This window comes from Mirounga angustirostris, unplaced genomic scaffold (genome assembly GCF_029215605.1).
Source record: "Mirounga angustirostris isolate CCGP_5_RB_7025 unplaced genomic scaffold, mMirAng1.0.hap1 SCAF_4, whole genome shotgun sequence".
Taxonomy (NCBI): domain Eukaryota; kingdom Metazoa; phylum Chordata; class Mammalia; order Carnivora; family Phocidae; genus Mirounga; species Mirounga angustirostris.
The window spans coordinates 180,410,320-180,433,433 of NW_026991712.1; the positions used below are offsets into that span (position 1 = coordinate 180,410,320).

General features: G+C 46.1%; 1 protein-coding gene across 18 annotated transcripts in view; it reads right to left on the reverse strand.

The window, feature by feature from the left end:
- The window catches only part of PRDM2 (PR/SET domain 2), a 118,798-nt gene that overhangs the window by 28,376 nt on the left and 67,308 nt on the right, over positions 1 to 23,114 (reverse strand). For 14 of the 18 annotated variants that reach the window (XR_010411093.1, XR_010411088.1, XR_010411092.1 and 11 more), the window contains 2 exons: positions 15,358 to 15,468; positions 5,501 to 9,896 (listed from right to left, as the gene is read on the reverse strand). Coding sequence is in view for 6 of the 18 variants with exons in the window: in XM_054513127.2 (XP_054369102.2) it covers positions 5,501 to 9,896; positions 15,358 to 15,468 (4,507 nt within the window). In the remaining 12 variants the exon portion in view is untranslated. Of the gene's footprint in view, positions 1 to 93; positions 5,385 to 5,500; positions 9,897 to 15,357; positions 15,469 to 19,287; positions 19,347 to 23,114 lie in introns of those variants that run through there. The other 4 variants (XR_010411097.1, XM_064589905.1, XM_064589903.1 and 1 more) reach the window with 4 other exon arrangements.

The following is a 23,114-nucleotide window of genomic DNA, read 5'->3' on the forward strand; positions in this document are numbered from 1 at the left end:
AAGACATTATGAAACTGCTTGTATTCGATCGTTTTTAATTAAAACACACACACACACACACACACAGCAATTCCATATAAGCTTAATACAAACATTACAACTGGTTTCATTCTTCCGGGAATTCTTAAAAAGAACGAACCCCAAAGTGAACTGTTAACAAGCACAGAGGAAGCCGAGACCCCACACATGAAGTTCTTTATTTCCCTCTTAGCAAAGTAAGTTCACAAGGTACTTCTCGGCACCACTGTCCCGATTGCATGTCTACCCTCTCGTTGGGATATAAGCAGTGTAACCCACATTCGGTGAATGCCAAATAGGAACGAGCAAAGAGAGGTCTGGGTGGACTCTACGTGCCGCACTTCCTACCAAGGGCGGCCCCCGACCGCTCCCGCGGCCCCTTCCTCTTCCTCCCGAGGATGTACAAAAGCAATCCTTTCACAAGGGTTTAGAAAGTGTTTTTATTGGTTACAATTATATAAAACGTATCACTTGAATTCCCTCTAGTTATTAAGTGCTTGCTAGCAATAGCATAAAAACACTTCTTAGACATCTGACAAGCTCCGATGATTTCTTTCATACCAGAAGGGGAAGAAGAGCAAAGGGCACACCTGTCTGTAATGAACCCCCCTCCCTCTCTCTCTCTCTCAAAGCTACATTGGTTAAAATCAACGGACAACCCCTTTTGTATGTCAAATTGTAAATTTTAATGTTTTCATTAGAATAGTCTTTTATATCACTCTCCAACAAGAAAGAATAAAATAACTAACAGCAAACTTCAATACAAAAACACTCTCCAGATTAACAACTCCAACAAAAATGTAAAATGTAAATCACATATAATACAATTGAAGTGTCCAAAACAATTTAAATAATTTTAAATATTTTATTTTTAAACTGCTACAAATGCTTTGTACAAAATTTCAACATAAAAGTCCCCATAACAGAAATGTAACAAAATGGGAATGGTCGCGAAAGGGTTAAAGTGGCACAAATTCACCAAACAAGCATCAAACTACACATTTTCAGAGGTAGATTACTTTTAAAGTTGAGAACAAAAAACAACATGAATAAAAGCCATTTTCCACCAACTCAGTCAACAATTAAGGGGAAGGCATAGAACGCACAGAGAAACAACACTTACACATCCACTCAGGACGAGGCCAATTTGTGGATTTTTTGCTCTCTTTTAGAGACGGAAGTGTAAAACCTGGCATGTAAATTCATTTATACTTACATGTAGACATACATCTGTAGAGGCCTGGGGTGCATCCTGGCTGCGTATATATTGCTACATAGTCTCCAATAATATAATAGTTATAAATTAGTGCCAGATAATCATCTGAGAGGATAATGTCCATCTGGATATATGAACATGACACTGGAAGAAGCATTTAAAAAAAAAAAATCCATATCCAATCCGGTTTCCTCTCCATTATGCTGGCAATCTGCTTGTGATATATATTTAAAAAAAACAAAACAAAACAAAACAAAAAAACAGAAAAAGAACAAACAAGCTGAGAGAAGCTAAATGCCTCTCTGTATATAACTCATTTAAAAGAAAGGCATCAAGAGCTGGTGTGTGACCAAAGCATTTTAGAATGAGTGCATCAGAATTTGTTGTCCCTGAAATCTACAGAGTACTACTCATAAACCAGAACTTGCTCTGCAAGGTTAAGTTCCAATCATTCCTTTCTCTCCTGTGTGCCAAGACCCAGGGCTGCGCTCAGATCTGAGCCCCCAGCGCCGTGGCCACATGCCCTCCTCCTTGTACCCCGATTGTCTGGGAGCCCAGTGCATGCGCTGGGCTCTGGCAAAGCAACGGAGACCCGACCCTAACCGGGGCAGCAAGAAGCCTGCCGACAGTCAGTCGTGTGTGAGGATTTTTGAGTCAGCTTCAACTGGTCTTGCAAGCGTGGTAGATCTCGTATCCTTGGCCGTAGTGCTTATCCTAAGTTGAGCATGCAATATCTTTATTTAGTCAATTAAGGTTTGCTTTGTCTGGGGGGCTTTTCTACATACAAGAAGCTCCTAGAAAACAAGGAAACTGAAGATGAATGGCAACATCACCTGACATGACCTGACTGTGTTAACGGAACGGTATGTAGACTGTTCAACAAATGTCATTATGAACAACAACAGAAGGACTCTGAAGGTGCACAGGAACTTGGGTATCCTACTCGAGAGAGGCTGGGAAGGACCACGAGCAGGTCTCTTTGGAGTGGTCTGTGGCAGAGACAGGTATGTGAAAACTTAGCATCACGGTGGCCAACAGGAAAACATGGTCCGGTATATCTCATGTTGCTCCATCTTTAAGTGTTTAACGGGAACACAGTATTTTGTTAAGCTGCTCTAAAAGAAGCATTGAAGAATGTAAGAACACCTCGAAATTTACAAAGACCAAAAGACGGCTATCTCTTTCCTGGTCTTTCCTCCCTCTTACAGCAGGTGGAAATGAGCCCTCAGCAAGAGATCTAACTCCAGTCCCACAACATGCAGGTGGGCTCTGGCCACTGACCGTGTGAGGTGAGCCCAACAAAGGGTAGGGTCCACTGGGTTGACAGCTGTCCCGGGACAATCTAAAGATGGGCGGTATGCCCGGTGTCCTCTGCTGCCCTGTCCTAAGAGGAGGATTTGGAACACGGGTCTTTTTTACACCCCGACTGGCACAATGTCTTGTGCTCCAGGAAATGACCAACTGGCAAATTCTGCTGAGCCCTCAGCATTCAATGGGAAACTCCGACTTCATTCACATGGCTTGAGAAACTGTGGAATCCTCAACTGGCATTCAAATGTTAAAATGTCTGAGTGCTGGGGACTAGCTCTGAATCACAGTCTGTCAGGCTGAGACACACAGGAAAAGGATGTGCGGCCAGTTCGGTGTAAGTCCGTGAATACGCAATGGGCTAAGTAAAGCAAAATCACTGAAAAAACAAAGGCAAAGCAACTCCTCCTAAACATGCGCCATGAAATCAGCCCCGAATAAAATTTACAAGCAGAAATATACTGAGAAGGGATGAAGACTACACCTAAAACAATTCCTTTCCAGTGTAACACACCCAACATGGAGGGAGGATGAGGCCGGCTTTCTAAGAGCCCTGGGCTGGACAGTGATGACCACCCCCCCACCCACCTTCCGGAGGCCGGAGCTTAGGAATCCCAGTTTTATAGCAAATGCACGACAAGGTGCTAAGAAGACCACACCAAACTCTTGGAAGAAATGCCCACTCTTCTGTCCAGATAATTAAACTATGATGTCCTACGGAACGTGTTGTTTTTTTCACTTGCCAAAAATACTTCACGAATTTGTGGTCACCTCTAAGCAGCGCCCCCCTCCCCAAGTGTAGGACACACGTCCTTCATTCAGCTGTGCCCACAGTACACAGTGCCAGAGACTCCTGCCACCGGGGAGGGGACGCCTGCTGCCGCCATCTACCCGTTAGAAACAATGGCAGTGTTTTCTTATCAGACTCTTCAGTGTTTGCTTTTAGGCCAAATGCATTCCAGCAATGGAACCCTCTGTTAACTACCAAATAAAGCAAAATAATTAAGATTAACTGGAGCAAAGAAGAGAGACACAATTTTATTAGGCACTTTGGTCCTTTGCAGTTTTCAGGGTTCGTCAAAAAGCACTGGATGAGTAAGAGGCCAAGTGAATGAACTTCATACATGTATAGTTACTCAAGAGAGTTTATCTTTATATTACTTTAATTTTTCATAACCTCACCCTTGAATCGTATAAATGGGATCCAGTACAAAATAAGGGATTCTTTCAGATAACACTGCAGACAAAAAGGGATGCACACAGTACATTCTAAAGCATCAACCACCCGGGAGATGTTTCTTAGTACAGTCAGTGAAAATAATGGCATTTTCTGGTTCTTTAACCTTGAAAAGGACTCGGTTCAAGAACATCCTGTTGTTGTGGAACTTCCAGAACACAGACGGGGTACAAACAGGTACACAGTTAAACTGCCACAGGCAGGCAGCTTGAACAGCTGATACATAGGTGTGCATTTTCACCAGGGCTAAGCTCCAAGATGCTATATTAATGCATATGCCATGGCCAGAGACCAGATGCTGAATTGGAACTACCGTGACGGATTATTTAGTTCACTCACGAAAGTCGCTTCTTAAAAATGCGACCCTTCGTTCCTACGGTAAATCATTCCAATCAGCCTTGGCCAATGACCCTTCTCTACATCTTTCTTTAGCCACGACTTAAGGCACACCAGCACCAAGAACTCCACTCATCAACTGTGCAGTGATAACAGCACCTGAGTCCTCGTGACCTCTCCAAAATGGCAGTCACTCCCCAGAACTCATTCTAATGGTTTGCCTGAAACACCAAAGAGTTTTCAGACACTGAAAGTTACAGCCAAGAAAGCCTAGAGCCGAGCAGCTCATCACTCTGAAAGGACAAGATTTTAAAGTATTTTGCAGAAATTCTATCTGATGTTGACTATTTCACACAGGATTCACCTGGAGGCATTATCCAGGCAACAGGGATTCCGAGAACGCAACGTCAATTCGGGTTACTTGAGTTAACTTGGAAAATCTGAAAAGTCAGTATGACATATTTAACTGTCGCCCTGTGTTTTCAATGTGCCGCTGAGAACAGTTCTTAATACAGGGAGGACACAGAACAGAACAGTGAGATCACCTCCAACCTAAGATGAAGTCTTCCGCCATTGCTGGGGGAACAAAGGCGCTGCTGACACATGGGGCCGACCTGCCCTGGGCTGCCACACCTGTCCGAGGGGCCTGCCAGACTCTGCCCCCACTGCAAGGCTCTCAGCGCTCCCTCCTCTCCTTTCTTCAGAATCTGGCCTGTTTCTTATCCTCTGTCTGGAGCCAGGAGTGGGTTGGTTGGGGGGAGCGGGCGGGGGGTGTGTGTGGAATAAGGCATCTCAAGAGAGAGTCCGGTGCTGGGTGTTGGTTTTAACCAGTGAGGCAATTTTTTCAAATTACAACCCAAGAAAGCATGAACAATAAAAGCATGCTCAATACGGTAACTATGCTCCGGGCACAGAAATATTAAACAAGCCGGCAACGTGGTTTCAACGGACTTCGGTGAAGTTCCAACCGTAACCAGGAGCAATGGTCTATGATCCGGAAATAATACAACGTGACACTGAGATATCACCCAAGATATGAAGGAAGTGTGAGAGAATTTCACCTTTTCATAATGGGGTACTTTGGGGAGCTCTGTCATGGTTTTAAGTTCAATTCACAACCGGCCCTAATAAAGAAACGGTACCACTCGGTGAGTCCTAGGTCTGACACAAAAGCTGGGAATTCAGGTCTGAGGCAGCCAAAGCCGCGACCCTTCTTCGTGCCTCCAACTGAACCAACAGCTACTTCCTTTAAATGCTTATGTCAAAATTCTACAGGAAAAAAGGAAAAAACAGCCATTGGGCAAGAATATGGTGTTCTTCCAACCGTCTTTCCCCCCCGCGCTCGTCAGCTCGGACTTCCTCTGGCCCTGGAAGACTCGGCTTACCTGAAGTCCTTCAGCTCCTGCTTGCCACCGCCGTCCTCCCTCCTGCCGTCCCCCGGGTCGGCAGCGGCCGCCAGCTGGAGGCTCCGGGTGACCGGCCCCCCGCTCCGTTCTCGAGACTTTACATTGAACCGGTCTGTTCTTTTCTTACTGGCCAAAGCGGCTTTGCTCTGCAGGACGGCCTTGCTCTTCTGCACCCGCACGTGCAGGCCCCGGGGCGTCTTGCTGGCGAGCTGGGCAGAATGGTTCTTGGCCACCGCTTTGGGCTTTTTCCCCTCGACGTGAGTTATTCTCGCCATTCTCATTGGGCTCGAGTTCCTTAAGGAGGAGCTTGGCTTTCTGGCCTTGACCGCAGCCGCGAATTTGACGTTCTGCTTGGACCGGAAGGACGAGGAGGGCAGCGGCACGGGAGTGGGGCCCGAGCTGCGCGCTCTGGTCTTGCCCAGAGGAGCCTGCATGCTCTGCATCTTGATCTCCGCGTCCGCCGTGCGCCGCCGGTGGCCGCTGCTGTTTTTGTCGCTCTCTGCAGGGGAAGCGTGCCCGCCTTTCTTGGAGGAGTGGGCAACGTTTTTTCTGGCAGGAGAGCGCGGCTTTTTGGGACAGCTGAAGGCGGCGTGCTTGTTGAGGCTCCCGACGTACGTGAACTCCCGGCGGCAGTGCGGGCAGACGTGTGAGGCCGGCTCACAGGCGGCGTTCAAGTCGGCCTTCTGCTTCGCAGATTTGTTCTTCTGAAGGATTGCTTTCTGGACAAGCTGGTTTTTTTTCTTCAGCGCGTTTAGTTTGAGCTTGTTCGAGGACATCTTGCTGAGCTCGACGCTAAAGTTCAGTCTTTTGGGCTGTCCCATCCGTCTGAAGGCGTTCTTCCCGGAGTTCTCTAGAACCACCACACCGTTTTTGGGCTGTACGGTCTGTTTCAAGGGGACTGGGTTTTTCTTAGGGGTATACCTCTTCTTGTCACTGGCAGAAGCACACGCCAGGATGTGTTTGTGTAACTCCGGCATGTTGTCAACACCCTTCCCGCACTTTGTGCAGCGAATGGCAGTGGTGAACGTCTGTGGGATATTGTGTGTCGTGAAATTTGTGGCCGTCACGCCGATGCCCATGGGGTTTCGGTGATGGTACTGAAATGGGGGCGGTTTAAAGCTCGGGTAATGCTGATTGAGGCCCAGTCGGACATCTGGGTCTTTCGTCTTTATGCCAGAAGCCATTATTTTTATGGTTGTGTAAAGCTCTTCGGAGGAGTCATTTAGCTCTTCTTCTTCTTTCGACGCTTCTAAAGGATCTTCTGGCAAACTCTGCATATGCTCTCTATGGGCCTTGCTGGGATCGGTGAAGTTCTGGGGCCTCAGGGTGCCACTTTCAAACTCATGGTGGGTGCACACCTTGTCTGGGTGGAGATCTCGCTGGTGCTGCTGCAGATTGCACAAGAAAGCAAATTCCTTTTTACAAACTGAACACACAAAGATATTCCCAACTCCATGAAGCAAAAAGCGATGTTCTGACAGATCAGTTTTAGCCTTAAAGAGCTGCACACAAAATTCACATTTGAAGGGCCATTCTTCAGCATGGACAGATAAATGTTTGGTTAGATCTTTAATGGAAAGAAAAGGTGATTCACAGACATTGCAGACGAAGTTTTTGTTGAATGTTTCCTGAACAATCTCCTGTTCAACTGCAGACTGGAGTTCTTCCCTGGGTTTCAGATCATCATTCTCTAGTTCCTCCTGCTTGAAAGTTATCATGGGCAGAGAAGCTTCCAGATTATCCCCAGAGGAAACAACAGAGGAGACTGCTGAGAGCGGTGGCGGCGAGGGGGAAGAGGAGGAAGACGGAGAGGAGAAGGAAGAAGACGAGGAAGACGACGAGGAAGAAGACGAGGAAAGGGTCGGGGGTCCGGGCGAAGCAGCAGACGTGAGCGGCTCCACGGAAGGGATGGGAGACGGTGACGGAGACACCGTAGGGGAGAGAATGGGAAGCGGGGACTGCACGGTGGCATTCGAGAGCGGAGAGGGACACAGACAGGGAGATGCCTCGGAAGAGGGGACCGGAAGAGGGACAGTAGGAAGGAGTGGAGGCGGTGGTGTGGCAACAGTCAACACGGGAGGACAGGCTGGGGGGGAAGAGGGGTGTGTTGGGATCAAGAGAGGAGGCAACTGCCCAGAAGAAAGGGAAGAGGTCTGTAGGGCAGGCGAGGAAGGAGAAACATCGGGTGGGGACTCAGACACAGGGGCCGATGAACTGGAGTCTGGGCCAAGGCCAGCGTCCGGCTGGGGGTCCAGGGACTGACAAGGACTCGGGCTCCGGGTCACATCTGCAGTGCTCTCTACAGGTAAGTCGAGGCCATTGTACTCATTGAGAAGAACCTTCTGCAGCATGCAGGTAGTTGGTTTCTTTTTCTTTATAGCACTGCAGGCTGGCTGCACCAGATGGTTTTCTTTGAACTCCCTGCCTTCAGAGTCACTACAAGGCTTCTTATGCACACTGAGATCTAATACAGATTCCCACTGGACCGGAGTCTTGCCTGTGCCCTCAGCCTTCTGTTTGACACCGCTGGATAAATCCAGTGGCTGCTGGTTGCACACATTGCTAAAAGTAGAACTGGCCGCCCACTCCTTAGATACTTTATATTCGTCAAAGCATGGCGGGCTCACGGCTTCTCTCTCCTCTCTCCCAGATAAACTCCACGCGGGTGAGTTGCTGTGACTTTCTAATTTGGGCTTTTTGGAACCTAGAACTCCATCAGTCCACGCTGCTTTGCCTTCGCTTTGCTTTCCAAAGTCTCGAAGGGCAGGACTGTGTTGTGGGGAACTGGGAGGAGAACTGGTCCGCCGCTTAAACCGACTCGAGGTCACGGGGAGCATGGACGCGGGAGCGGACACACAAACGGGCCCTAACTTCGGTATTTCGGTCGCTGAAATGCCTGCAGGAGGAGTTAGCTTGTCCTGGGTCTGAAGGAGTTGTTTGAGCTTCGATGACAAGTACACACTTTTTTCCTTGTGGAAAGACACTGCCTCTGACGTGGATATGCTGAGAGGCAGTAAGGAACACGAGGGCACCGAGGGCTCAGGCTCCGTCTCCGCTTTGATTTTAGGTAGCGCAGGAGGACTCGCGGTTCTCCGTTTCTTGGACTCGCTGTTCGTGCCGCTGGAAGGCTCTTTAGGAAGATCATCTGCTATGGCGGCCTGCGTGGTCTTTACGTTTTGGGTGATCTCCACCGTAACTGGAGTAAGCAGACAATTGATCCCATACAAGTCGGCCGAGCTGGACTCCATCTCGATGACGTCACAGTTACTCGTGCTGCTGCTGGTCTGAATTTTGCCATCAATATAGAACTTTAGGTTTTCCGAGATGTTGCTGGAGATATCCATGATGTACACGTCCTCTGCCTCCCCATCCTCCTCTGGCTCCGTGCTGGGCACGTAGACACTCTGGGCGGGCGGGGCCTGCTCCGCGGGCGGGCGTGGCTCCTCCAGGAGGCCCCCTTTCCGCCGCACGCCCTTGGGGAGCAGATGGCGCTCGTGCACTCTACGCTGATGCCGTCTCATATTCGTATGCGTTCCAAACACCTTCTTACAGTACTTGCACGGATGCAGCTCTTTAACGTCCCCGTTCTCCTCTACAACAGAAGAACTGACCGCTTCCAGGGGGGCCTTCTCTGAATGCGAGAGCAGAGAGTCCTGCCCGAGGCCGGAGGGCGGCGAGCCATGCGCAGCGGCGGCGGCGGCGGCGCGGTCTCCGGGGGCTCTGCCGTCTGCCGGGTCGACGGGCGGCTGCAGCGCGGGCCCAGGCTTGCGCTTCAGCCCCGCCTCGTGGCGCCGCTCGTGCCGCCTCCTGTTGATCTGCGTGCCGAATGCCTTCCCGCAGTACTTGCACTTGAAAGCATGATTGACTGTGGACATGTGGATGTGCGTGTGGCGCTCGAGCCCCTGCTTGGTCGTGAACTTCCTCTCACAGTGCTGACACGGGAACAGAAACGTCTCAAAGATGTCGCCATTGGCCTCTTCTTTCATTTTGGGAGTTCTGCAAACAGGTGGAACCTCCGGAGAGCCTGCAAGCGTTTCTTTTGACACATGTTTTGGTTCTTCTAGTAAATCTTCCGGCTTCTCATCACATCGGATTTCTGGCTCTTTCACAGAACTTTCATTTGGCATGTCAGCTTCTTCCTCCCCATCTTCCTCCAGCTCGTCCTCTTCCTCCAGCTCGTCCTCTTCCTCCTCTTCCTCCACATCATTCACCTCACAGTTCGTGGCTGCTGGCCTCTCGTCTGGTTCCGTGCGGGGCTCACAGGCGGCAGGGGGGACGACAAGCTCCGGAGGCACATCCTGACTGACCGCCTCCTGAAGAACGGCCGTCTGCTCCACTGCAGAGGCTGACGCCTTCTCGTCCTCTTCTTTGGGACCTAGAAAGCACAGGGAAGCAGAAGCACAGGCTTGAGGACAAAATCTAGCCACTTTATGATCAATTCTTACTATGCAAGCCATTTCTCTTATCACCGAAGATACATGTGGGAGAGTGTGACCAGCAATAAAAAGCTCTACCTTCCCATTTATGAAACTATATTGAATAGGAATCCATTTTGTTCACTTACTCAACAAATATTTACAGAGCGCCTGCTACACACCAGGCCATACACCGTGCGATGAGGATACGTACGTGAACAAAGTGTGGCCACATGGACCTTCGAATCTCTTCTGTGTTCAGTCACACACATATAAATACAATTGTGTTGACAGAAATTGTAGCACTTAAAACTGTGCTGGAGGGGCGCCCGGGTGGCTCAGTCAGTTAAGCATCTGCCTTAGGCTCAGGTCAGGATCCCAGAGTCCTGGGATCGAGCCCCACGCTGGGCTCCCTGCTTGTCCCTCTCCCTCTGCCCCTCGCCATGCTTGTTCTCTCTCTTGCATTCTCTCTCTCAAATAAATAAACAAAACCTTAAAAAAAAAAAAAAAAAAAAACACCTGTGTTGGATATTGACACAATCCTGGATTCGGGACTGGATTCGGATCCAGTATCCAGTAATACTGGATATATCAGGAGTCTTGTTGTGAATTCTATTCCTTATGATTCCAAACTGAAACTAGAAAACTGTTAGTCACATTACCAGGTTAGGTTCTTCGTAGGCTGTCTTGAATAGAATGATTCTTTCCCTCCTTCCTGGCCAAAACTATGTATTTAGAAGCTAGGACATTTTCCAAGCCTAATCAAATTATTAAGAACTCAGGAGCTGTGGAGAAAAAGGAACCCTCAAACCCTCATGCACTGTTGGTGGGAATGCAAACTGGTGCCTCAAAAAAAAAATCAAAAACAGAACTACCGTAAGATCCAGTAATCACACTACTGGGTATTTACCCCCCCAAAAATACAAAAACACTAATTCAAAAGGATACATGCACCCCTATGCTTACTGCAGCATTATTTACAACAGCTAATCTCTGGAAGCAGCCCAAGCGTCCATCGATAGTTGAATGGATAAAGAATATGTGGTATATAAACACACACACATACACAAGAATATTATTCGGCCATAAAAAAGAATGAAATCTTACCATTTGCAACAACAACATGGATGGAGCTAGAGTATAATGCTAAGCAAAGTAAGTCAGTCAGAGAAAGACAAACATCATATGATCTCACTCACGTGTGGGGCTTAAAAAACGAAACAAATGAGCAAAGGGGAAAAAAGAGAAAAAAAGACAAACCAAGAAACAGACTCTTAACTACAGAGAACAAACTGGTGGTTACCAGAGGTGGGGGGGGGGGGATGGGTGAAACAGGTGATGGGGATTAAGAGTACACTTACCATCATGAGCAGAGTAACGTACAGAACTACTGAATCACTACATTGTACACTGGAAACCAATATAACTCTGTATATTAACTATACTGGAATTAAAATAAAAACTTAATAGAAAGAAAAAAGAACTCAGGAGCATCTGAAGAAGGAAATAAAGACCCGAAGTGACTTCTGAGTCTCTATACCCAGAAGAAACCCACCTGAGCCCAACCTGAGGTAGATGGCAGACAGGTGGTCAGGAAGGGGCTCACTAGTAAGATGACAGTGGTGCAGAGGCCTAAAGAAAATGAGTCCTACAAGTATCTGGGGGAGGGAAGCCCACCAGACAGAGGAAACAGCAGATGCATGAGCTGAGTCAACATGTTAGATGTGTTCAAAAAAACAGCAAGAAGTCAGAAAGGCTGGGGTGCGGAGGGACTGACAAAAGGAAAACTCTAGGTGGACAAGGATGGAGGCAGGGAGAGGTGCTGGTAAGTGGTCAGACACTGGATATATTTTGAAGATAAAAGGCTGACAAGATTGCTGACCGGCTGTGGTGGGCAGGAGAGGGAGGGAGAGGGAGGAGTCAAGGAGGATTCCACAGCAACTGTAGTAATACTATCTACTGAAAGACTGAGGGAAAAGTAGGTCTGAGCTCCCCCGCCCCCGGCCCCCCGCCGGTGAGTGTGTGTGCTGAGGGGAAATCAAGAGTTGCTTTGGGACACACACACCCCTGGGTAAAGACATTAAGTCATCTGTTTTACAGGACTCCAGTTCAACAGAGGCTGAGCCCCGACTCTACAAGTCCTCAAACCGAAGTGGCATTTGGAGCCCAGGACTGCAGGAGGCCACCTGGAGAACGAATGCAGACAGAAAAGAGGCGGGAAGACGGTCCCCCGATGACTCCAGGACTTACAGGTCAGAAGAACGGCCAGTGAGGTTACCTGGAGAGCCAAGAAGAGCAAAGAAAGTTCCAAAAGGAGGGAGCGATCAGCTGTGTCCGGAACTACGAATGGGTTGGCTAAGAGGAGGACAGAGGGCTAAGCATCCACTTTATCAAGGTGGAGGTGTGGTGGTGGTGACAACAGTTCTAGCAGAGCAGTGGGGACAAATGCCTAATGGAGTTCCTAAGAAAAGGGACAGAGCAGGGAGACAGGGAGGCTAGAGTGACGCTATCAAGGAAAGCGAGAAGTGGAGAAGCGGCTGGAAAGAATCACAGGGACAGCACCCTTGCTCTAAGACAGGCACTATCACAAGCCCATTTAGTGCTCACAGGGATGGTCCATGGCGCTGCTTTCTCTACAGTACCACCTGAGTCCCTGCTGAATTAGGCCCCTTTTAAGAAAATGAAACCTGCATTCAGAAAGGCTCTGTAAAGGAAGCAGAGCTCCTCGGACTTCTGGCTCTTCATTCACTGGGCCAATATTTACTATATGGCAGTACTACGTGAACAGGACTGTCAAGACCCTTATCCTGGCAGAGCTTCACTTTAACGGGGGCCACGTACCAGAAAGCAGCAACAAGACTGTCCTGAATTAATGACCATGCTTTGGGGAAGTACGGGTTGCTACCGAAGAATGCGGGAGAAACTCCTAATAATGACTTTGTTCATCAGGGAAGGAAGGACTGAGCAGACTGAACCTGAAGGTCAAGGACAGAAAAGTTTCGAAAAGCAAGCAGGAGGAATCAAAACATGTATCACACTAGAAATTAGTCTGGACTTACCTGGGGGCAGTGGGGCTCCATTAAGGTATTTTAAAGCAGGAGAGTGCCGTTTGGGAGATTTGGCTGCAATGTGGCTTACGGGATTGGGAGGAGGACAATCCTGAAGGCAGGAATTCTAAGGCTGGGGTATTAGAAGGGAGAGGGTGGGGCCCACACTAAGAGATGGAAATGGAAGGAAGCAATGGACACACAAAAGAGTGGCCAGACTGTCAAGAGAAGAGACCTGTCAACAGACCCAGGGACCACCTGGATGTGGGGAGGACGGGCTAAAAAGGCCAACCATTCCCAGCTCTGCAAACACCAGGTATTCGTGGAAAGCTCACCTGCTCAGTCCCAGCCCCCTGGCCTTACTTTTACCTGTCTGTCCACTACCTCTCCCCCAACAGACCAGCCTTCTCCTTCTCTCCCCTAAGACAAACTTCATTAATCCCACGAGTTCTCCACAGACTGGGACACCAGTCATTTGATGGTGGTAGAAGCTAACTCCCTTTCCAAATACATTTTCAACAAAGACCCAGCTTGCTAAAAAAGTCAAAATGAGACAACAGAAAATGAAAAGAACATCTCTAAGGCTTAGAAATTTTAGAGTCTATTTTTAGCCAAAATCTGTGGCTTCTGTTACTGTGGGGGAAAAAAAATTTTTCTTTCCCTGTGATTGGTAAACAATCCCAGACTTAAAACTGTCCAAAGTAATAGGGAACAAAACACTCAGAGCTCTATTAATTAACTAGTAAGGTCCACACCAACGTGTATCCACACACTCAATGAGGTCTGTTGAGTTTTAAAAATAAAGGAAGGTTTGGGGAACACAAGGAAGAGTCTGGACTGTTTTGCTCAGGACACAGACCACTTGCTGAGGACAATGCCGAACACTCAGGAAAAGTTGACAACTAGCCTGTAAGGAACCAATCACACTTTCATCAGCTACTCCACAAACAGATAAATATTAGGTACTTTTCTTCCTAGGACCTAATATTGTATCAGGAATAAATAACCTGACTTCAATTACTGAAGGGGAGAGACAGGGCTGTTAGATTTTCTTCTTTAATTCTGCCACTAAAGGCACTGAGATTCTTCAGTATTTGTGCTGTTGTTCAAACAGAAGTCTTAATCAGCAAATCTGGTATCAGCACACAGAACTTAGTTTTATAAGGCTCTAGGAAATCAACCTGTCTGTTCTTGATTCACAAAATGCCACAGGAAATTATAATCCTTTATGAACGTCATCACTGCAAACAGTGCTAATAAAGTGGTTTATAAAAGGCATCCAAATACTCTGGGGTTTCTCTTCAGATCACATCAATCTTTCACCCTTTATAAAAGGCATCCAAAATATTGTTGGGTTTTTTTTTTTTTTCTCTACAAATGTTTCTTGAAAGAGTCACAAGCCTATATTTTGAAATCTGCCTGTTTAGGTCACTACAAATAATTCTTAGAAAGCTCCAGTCTCTGCAAGTATTTGCCACATAACGAATTAATACATGCCTCCCTCGTTTCTATTATCAATGGTCTCAATATGGTCGTTCAACTACAAGGAGCACAAAGCAATCTGCCTTTCTGATGAACTTTCAATCCATGCCTCTCTCTGAATTCTCATATCATGGAGGGCCTAGAATATCAAGCCTTAGAAGGGATGATAAAGAAGAAAATGTGGAGTGGAGAAACACGAGGAAATAAAATAGAAATTTAATTTCTAACAAAATACAAGGGGCACGATCCCAGGGTTCTAAGATCCAGCCCCACGGTGGGTTCCCTGCTCAGCGGGGAGTCTGCTTCTCCCTCTGCCCCTGCTCGTGCTCCCTCTCTCTAATAAATAAAATCTTAAAAAAAAAAAAAAAAAGAACTCTTCACTCTGCACACTATGATATAAAATCATAGGTGTTTGATGTTTCAATTAACTGAAGTGCAAAACATAACAATGTTAAGTATATAAATCATAAGTATATAGCTAGATAAAACATTTACAGAGTAAATACACTGCTGTACCCCCCACACTGCTCAGTGATGGACTAGTGCCAGTGTCCGAGAAGCCTTCTCAAGTCCCTACCAGTCTGACTTCTATCACCAGAGATTTGTTTTGATGGTTCTGAACTTTATAAAGTATTTATAAATATAATCACATAGTATGTTTCATTTCATTTTAACCAGGGAATAGTTCTGTTTTTAACAAAGAACGTCTTTAATAGTATTTTTAAGGGGAGGTGAGATGTGGAAGGCTCAGTTCACCACATATAAATTCAGGTAGCCATTTGCTGTTAACCCTATCCAGTTTTTGGGTGAAGCCTCAAAAGGGCATCCCAAGGAGATTTACAGTAACTGGTGATACATACCCAAATCATACAAGTCCAACTTCCAAGCTTACCTTCCGCAGAATCTCTCATATTTGCAGAAGCAGAATCTGGCTCGCTAGTCTTCAGCTGTAGGTCTTCGGTTTTGTTTGCTTTGTTTTTACTTTCCTGGGATTTTTTCTTCCCTAAAACACAACATGTATTTATTTACTTACTCACTATTACCCTGAATTCTTGAAAAAGACAATTACTAATCCAATGACAGCAAACTGTAGATTTCTAGGCAATTATCCTATCAGTTAAGAAAGGAACAGACAATGAATAAGAATACTTTTAAGTCATGTTAGAGAAAAAAAAGAAACCGATAAACCCTGTATTCTTGGGCATTAGTTCCCCTATCAAACTAACAGCTCATCTATTCTAGAAAAGTTAAAAATACTGATGTCAGAGGAAAATGAGAGAGACAACTAACACCGAGTTTCAATACCACACAAGTAATAAGGACTGGCAAAGTCTGATTGTTTGTAAGAAGCACACTGGGGAAAAAAAAGACGGTATAACTTGGGTCCCTTTTAGTTAAGACACGCTTATCCACAACTGTCAAAGCAAAACACCAGAAGCAGGCTCCGCTGAATCGCAAAGGATGCATATGCGCAGTGGCTCAAATATCAAATGCAGAGTAATTACGAATACTTCACTATCAAGCCAGCATGACTTCTGAGGGTCCCCAGGGACTCGACTCCAGGTCCAGTACAATTCAGGATTTCATTAACAACTGGAAGAATGGAATTCAGGAAACACTAACTGCATTCCAACCAATCCCACAGTTTAGAAGGTAAGACTAAAATGCAATGCATTTCTGACAAGCTGGAACAATGAGCTCAGGTCACCAAGATATTCAATATGGATAAGCCATTCTCTAGAAAAGTACTAATACTGAAGGTTTGGAAGCTGAGTCTCTTTGGGATTTAACCAGAATTTGTGGCCCTTCTTTTCTATGTACTAATACTGAAGGTTTGGAAGCTGAGTCTCTTTGGGATTTAACCAGAATTTGTGGCCCTTCTTTTCTATTTTTTTTTAAATTCCAAGTTTCTTTTTCCTGGTAGCTCTTGTTCAGTTTTCAGACTCAGAGCAGGTTCCCTCCTCAACCTCCCCGAACACTTCTTTCTTCTCCTCCTGCAATGCTCTCCCCAGCACACCTCACAGAGCGGTCCTTTCTCTTTCAGAACAAGCCTCTTGACAAACAAGAAACCACTCAGTGCTCCTGGAAAACGGTATTCTCTGTAACAGAGCACCACTACTGAGGAACATCAGTAACGAAAATAGAGACAACACATGAAAATGAGGTGCGACACACACAAGTAACATTGAGAAGTTCATCACAGTTAAAAATGGAAACATCGATTATCATATGAAGCAAATACTAATCCTAAAAAAAGCACCACCAGATTTTGGCAAATAATTAAAGAGATGAAACAAGGGAGGAAAAGTACAAAATACTCAATAATCGGCCATTTGTCAGTCTTAGGCAAATTCTAAAATACTATTTTAAATTCCTAAGTCTTCAGTCTGTGGGGAAAAAAAAAAAAAAAAAAGATGCTTTGACGCTTTCTGCCATGATGTTAAGAGTTCGCTCAAATAACTTCCCAATAACATGTCCATCCCTCATTTCCAAAGGCATCTAAAATGGAACTCAGGACCCAAGCAGGCACTTCACTGGAACCACATGCTGGTAAGAAAAGAAGCCAAGAGCCTGCAGGTGGAAGCATTATAAACCAATCCCCTCTGTAAAGGGCAAGGACACGGAAACACCTTTTCACAGTGGAAGCAGTAACCTTCTCTTGCAATTCCTTCTCCCTTTGTCAACTGAAGGGCACTAAACCTAAATCTGATGATGACAAGGTTCTTGAGGAATCCAGCTATGCTTCAGGACGTCTGGATTCCATCTACTTCCAGCCAGTTCTCTTATCCTCACGACGACAGATGCCCTTCCCTCTGTGTGATGCCCAGTCCCTACCCAATCACTGGTGTAGCAGGAATGATTACAGGCAGCTAACAGAATTGCCCTAACGCTGCAGCCCATGTCTGCTGAGGACCGTGTAAGGACTCCTGGGCTCCAGGATGCTTAATTCAAAAGTTATATCCAGGGAAGTTTTTCCCTGGATCACAAACACAAAAATGTTGTAAGACATTATGTACCAACCACCTCATGTACCCCAAACAGCCCAAGGAATGACCCTTTCTCACCCCTTACTTCCTACTCTGTAGAGGTCTGAGCTTTGGAAATAAGTAAAAATGGAGGCATAGTGGACACTTGGCCTGTTACGCATAAATCTTACATACATTAAAACAAGTCACACTGAGAAATTTAACAGAAAAACAGATGTCAATTTATTGTAATACAATCCCTTACAAAAGCAATTCAAAGATTTTCTGCAGCCTCTCAAGTGCTATACAAAGCTGGTTAGCAGGTCATACAAAAAATTGGCCATATATATAAACAGAGTATTAAATAAGTGAAGTTCCTAGATATATATTACAATGAAACAGCACAACTTTAATAATACCATTCACTAATACATATTCAGACTGAAATCACACAACTACCTACTTAGGCAAAAGTACTACTTTAAGTTTTATTCCCGGCCTAAAAGAATATTAAAACACCTAGCTGGGGCGCCTGGGTGGCTCAGTTGGTTGGGCAACTGCCTTCAGCTCAGGTCATGGTCCCAGGGTCCTGGGATCGAGTCCCGCATCGGGCTCCCTGCTCTACGGGGAGCCTGCTTCTCCCTCCCCCACTCCCCCTGCTTGTGTTCCCTCTCTCACTGTGTCTCTCTGTCAAATAAATAAATAAATAAAATCTTTAAAAAAAAAAACAAAACACCTAGCTGATACTGAGTGTCAGTGTCTACTTTTGGCCTCTCTAAACCGAATCGGTGAGAAGTGCACAACCCCCTCCCCCCCACCTCCAGGTGCCCTCTTTAAAAAAACAAGACCAGGAAACCTTGATTCCCTATGAAGAGAAACCACTTGAAGTAGGGACACGTGCATCCTACTGAGAGGCCCACAGGCTGCCCAGGCGTCCGTCCCCCAAATGATTTCCTCTGTCGTGGGCCTGACCGATGCGCTGGAGGACGTTTAGCAGCATCCCTGACCTCCACCCACTAAATGCCAGTAGCACCTCCACTTTTAACTGTGATAAGCCAAAGTCTCCAGACACGGCCGAATGTCCAGGGTGGGGATGAGAGGCCTCCCCAGGTTAAGAACCACTGGGCTGAACCAATACAATACAGGTCAGGAAAGATATAATGGGGCTCTGCAGTCTATATATTTAAGAATTTTAAAAGTTTTTGAATCCCACTAATAAGCCACTTGTAAAAATTAAAGAACAATTAAATGTATTCCCAAGTAACTTTGGTGAACACTAACAGACCTAGTTTATCGTGGAAATGAGTCTATCATGAATCTAATTATCATTCATTCATGAGACTGAGATTACCAGACACATGAAATGATCCTCACAATCTTAATCAGAACCATCTAACACTGGAGTTACTTTCCATTAGGACCGTAGACTAGAGATAAAGGGGCTATGGAAACCACCTGTCCTACCTGCTATTTTGAGAGAAAAATGAAGGCCACGGCCCCAGCAGGACTCATAATCAGTCTACGAGAGAACAGAAATTAGGGCCCGGGTGTCCCGACTCACACTTAGGCATGATTGGTGTCACTCACAAAGCCAAATACTGCGGTAACAGAATAACAGGTGGGGGAACCTGCTACAATTCTGTAAGTAAATTTCTTTTCCTGATACTTGGTTTCTGTTCTATTTGTAATCAAACTAAAAGAGAAGACAAAAACAAGCCTATAACCAAAACAACCTCTAAGGACTCTTACAAAGGGGCGTGGGGACTTGTTCGCGTCTGTGAGGCAGGAGGGGCCTCGGGAATGGGTCCGGCCAGCAGAGCCCGCTGGGAGCCTGGTAAGTACACGTGTGCACTTACCATCAGGTGCCTGAAGGGTCCTACATAGAAGCTACTGCCAGCTGCGTGCTCCACTTGGTCTAAACAAGAAAGATACAGGAATGAAACACAAGGAAAGTGAAATGGAAACGCCAACAAAGAACACAATGGAAGACAGGACAAACTTCATGTATATAAGGAAAAGAAGTACACACACAGTTATGAAGAAAACTGAATGAAATAAACAGAAGGAAAAGAGCAGTTACCTACTGCATCAAGGTTCTCACACACAAAAATAAAAATTAAAAAAATTAATCTTTAACTGTGTTCTCAGCCGCTGACAGGAGGACCCACTCGGTATACTTACTCTCAGGCCCGTGCCATGCCCGCGCCGCAAAACAGATGCTCTTACCACTTTCTGCCGAAGACCCCGACGTCCCCATCCACGCCTCTCATCTTACAGATACCCAAGGACCAGAGACGTGAAGTCATCTGCCCAAGGTCACGCAACTAAATTAGCTCTAGAGCCAGAATGAACCCACAAGGATGATGATGCTAAAGGTGTTCTTGCTACTACATTTCTTAAGACCAGTAATAACACAGTAAAAATACCATTTTCTGTACAAAGCAATTTCTGTTTTTAAAAGATTTTATTTATGAGAGAGAGCGCATGCGCATGAGCAGGGAAGGAGTGGAGGGAGAGGGAGAGGATCCCAAGCGGACTCCCTGCTGAGCGTGGGGCCCCACTCAAGGCTCAATCCCACAACCCTGAGATCATGACCTGAGCCAAAACCAACAGTCAGAAACTCAAGAGACTGAGCCACCCAGGCGCCCTTACAAAACACTTTCTATGCGTTGTCTCACTTGGTTTCAAGGGCAAATGAAAGAAAAGTGGTAGAGATGTCCACTGCATTTATAGGAAAGGAACAAGAATCAAATTAGAGTGCAAATTTTTTTTTACCATTTCAATGTTATCTGATGCCAGAAACACTTATCAGTCAACGCTAATCAGTCAATTGAGACACAGAACCTCAATCTAAGCAAATATGATTCACCATTAAATAGTACCAATAAAACTGGGTTTTCTAGTGAAATAGCTACCATTATATTATAGAGAAGTCCAACAGTCATAACGGCTACTCTTTATAGATAATGTCTAGCATTTATACCTCTGGTGCCTGGGATGCAAGCTGCAAAATCAAAATTGCCTGAAGCATCACATAAATAAGTTAACCTAGGTCTAGACTGTGTTCTACTATCTACTAAAACTGGTCAAACACTAGCAAATTCTACAGAATAATGTTTCACTTAAAAATGTGCAGGCTTCAGAGAAAACACAAAATTCTAGAAGGCATGCTCAAGTTACATTAAAAATTCATCACAACAGTGAAGGCTCCCGCATTTCGTGATTTAAGTGAATTAAATTTAGAACCCTATGTAACTCTACGTGCGCTGCCTCCTCACTGAGCTACCCAACTCCTAGGTATAAAAATCAGAATTCAGTACTGGCGCACAGAAGCAGGTCTACCTGATCTTTGCGTAGGGATTTCACCACCTTACTCAGATACACAGTTGATTCCACACCAGGTGAGACCCCATCTCTAAGCTCTTACCATGAAAGGTCATCAAGAACATGAGCTGCCCTGAACAGGAGCCTCCACAGACTCCCCCGAAGGAACCCCTGAAGGACCCCCCGGAAGGACTTCCCCCGCAAAGGACGGGCTGTGCCTGCCCCCTCCAGTGCCTCGCCTCTCGCTGAGCCCTTCATCTTGGCAACTGCGCCTCTGTCCACTGCGCCTCCATCTACTCCCCTTCCAATGGAGCACCACTTTGCAAGGTTACCTCTGATCTCATGACTATGAAACCCCACATTTCTTTAGGCTTCACTTGCCCCAGGTTTTCCCTCCATGTCTGACAGTTTCATAGGTCTGACATTCATTCCTAAGATTCCTCTCCCCAGCCTTGTGACACCACCATCTACCATCTCCTCCTTTTGTGACCATTCTTTCACAGGATCTTCCTCTCCTCCCTGCCCTCAGCTGAGAGGGTCCCTCATAGGAAATCTGAAGACTGGGGGCTTTCGTACAAGGTTGAAGAAAGGCTAAGCCAAGGGCACACATCTTAAGAGAACAGAACAGACATGGGACACGGGAATAATGGGCTATGTTAAAAGGGAAGAGAGAAAAACCTAGGATTTGAAGCAGAAAGAGCCTCAAAGGTGGTCTTATCTGCTCCCCAAACTCCACAAACACGCCTCTTGAAGCTTTATCTCATTATAGGAGTTCTCTAAAATCTCACAGCAAGTTGGTAGCAAAACTGGGACTTTTATTCCCATCCAATTCACTCTTCTGTCCACTGTGTTCTAGAGGCCTTACTGTGAGTGACCCTTTCTGGGCCCTAATTCTTTCACCCTTAAAAGAGATAATCAACGGTGCCATCTGCATTGCAGGCAAGTTTGAGAAATTTATCATAAAAACATAAAGTCAATAACAGAGCTTTTCAAATTTGTGAAAGGCAAGGACAGCAGGCTGGCACGGCCCTGACAGCAGCTCTCAGAACACCAGCTTCGGAGGCAAGTCCGAGTTCACAGGCAAGGTGAAAGGCTTGGCTGGGAGAAAAGCACAAAGTTCAGGGGCGCCTGGCTGGCTCAGTCGGTAGGGCACATGACTCTCATCTCAGGGTTGTGAGTTCAAGCCCCACGCTGGGTGTGAAGCCGACTTAAAAAAATAAAAAAATAAATTAAAAAATGTTAAAAAGCATAAAGTTCTTGTTAAATGACTTCTTCATAGGATTAAAAGACACGCGCACGCACAATCTCTAACAGACCAGGTAGTGAGAAAGGGGCATCGGTGGATGACAGTCAAGTCGTGGGCTGAAAGCATGATGACCGAGATGTTCTGTGGGAGCTGGTAAAGGGAGCAGAGTCAGACCGCCAGCAGTTTTCTATCTGGGGGTGGTTAACATTCTGCACTTGGTGCTGATGGAGGAAAAGAAGCTGGAAACATATATGAAAATAAGTTTTCCACAAGGAATTAACAGTCCATTTCAAAAATTTTAATGTATGCTTAGAAAAGAAAACCGGAAGATAATGACTTGGTAAAGTCAGCAGAAGTCACAGTCAGGGAGAGAGGGAACTGGGCAGCAGGACCGAGGTGAGAGCAGAGCCTCCAAAACCATGGCCAGAAAGGCTCCAGCAAAGGTCAGCCCAGCCGCACACGGGACGGGGTGTGTCCATCAGATGGCCAGAGTGGCCGTTACGGTGCCCAAGGTGACACTGGGGGAAGACGAGCCACTCAGAGTCTAGCCCCGCCTCTCCACAGTGTTTGGGAGAGAACATTCGGAAGCAGCAAGAGGCCGTGCAGCAACTGGTTTTCATGAAAGTAATATGCTATATATTTCCTATACATTTATTTTATACTTAACTTGAAAATGTACCTGACAGTAAAAAAAATTCTGTTAAGCAGTTTGGGCATAATTTCAACCCTTTTCTGTAGTCAGACTAGCCAAGAGAGCCGTCTGTAATCCTGGAGACAAATTATAAAAATAAAACCTCTCTGGTTTTAAGTTGCTCATAGTATTAAAACAGGACTCTAGGCTTTGCTTCCAACAGAAACAATGGAAAAGTTCTGGATTTTTCAGAGCCGTAGATCCCAGTGTAAATTCCTGGGATGCTTGCGTTGCACGCGGGGGGGGGGGGGGGGGGATGCGGCAGTGCACACAGCCTTTGCCCCTGTGGAGGGTCTGGCCCACAACTCTTCCACATGCCAAGCTCAGGGGAGGAACAGCAAGGATCACATCTGAAGGGAGCTTTTAATTTCTCTAAAAAAGGCTTTTAGTGGCTTTGACTGGATAATTCCAAATACCAGAGA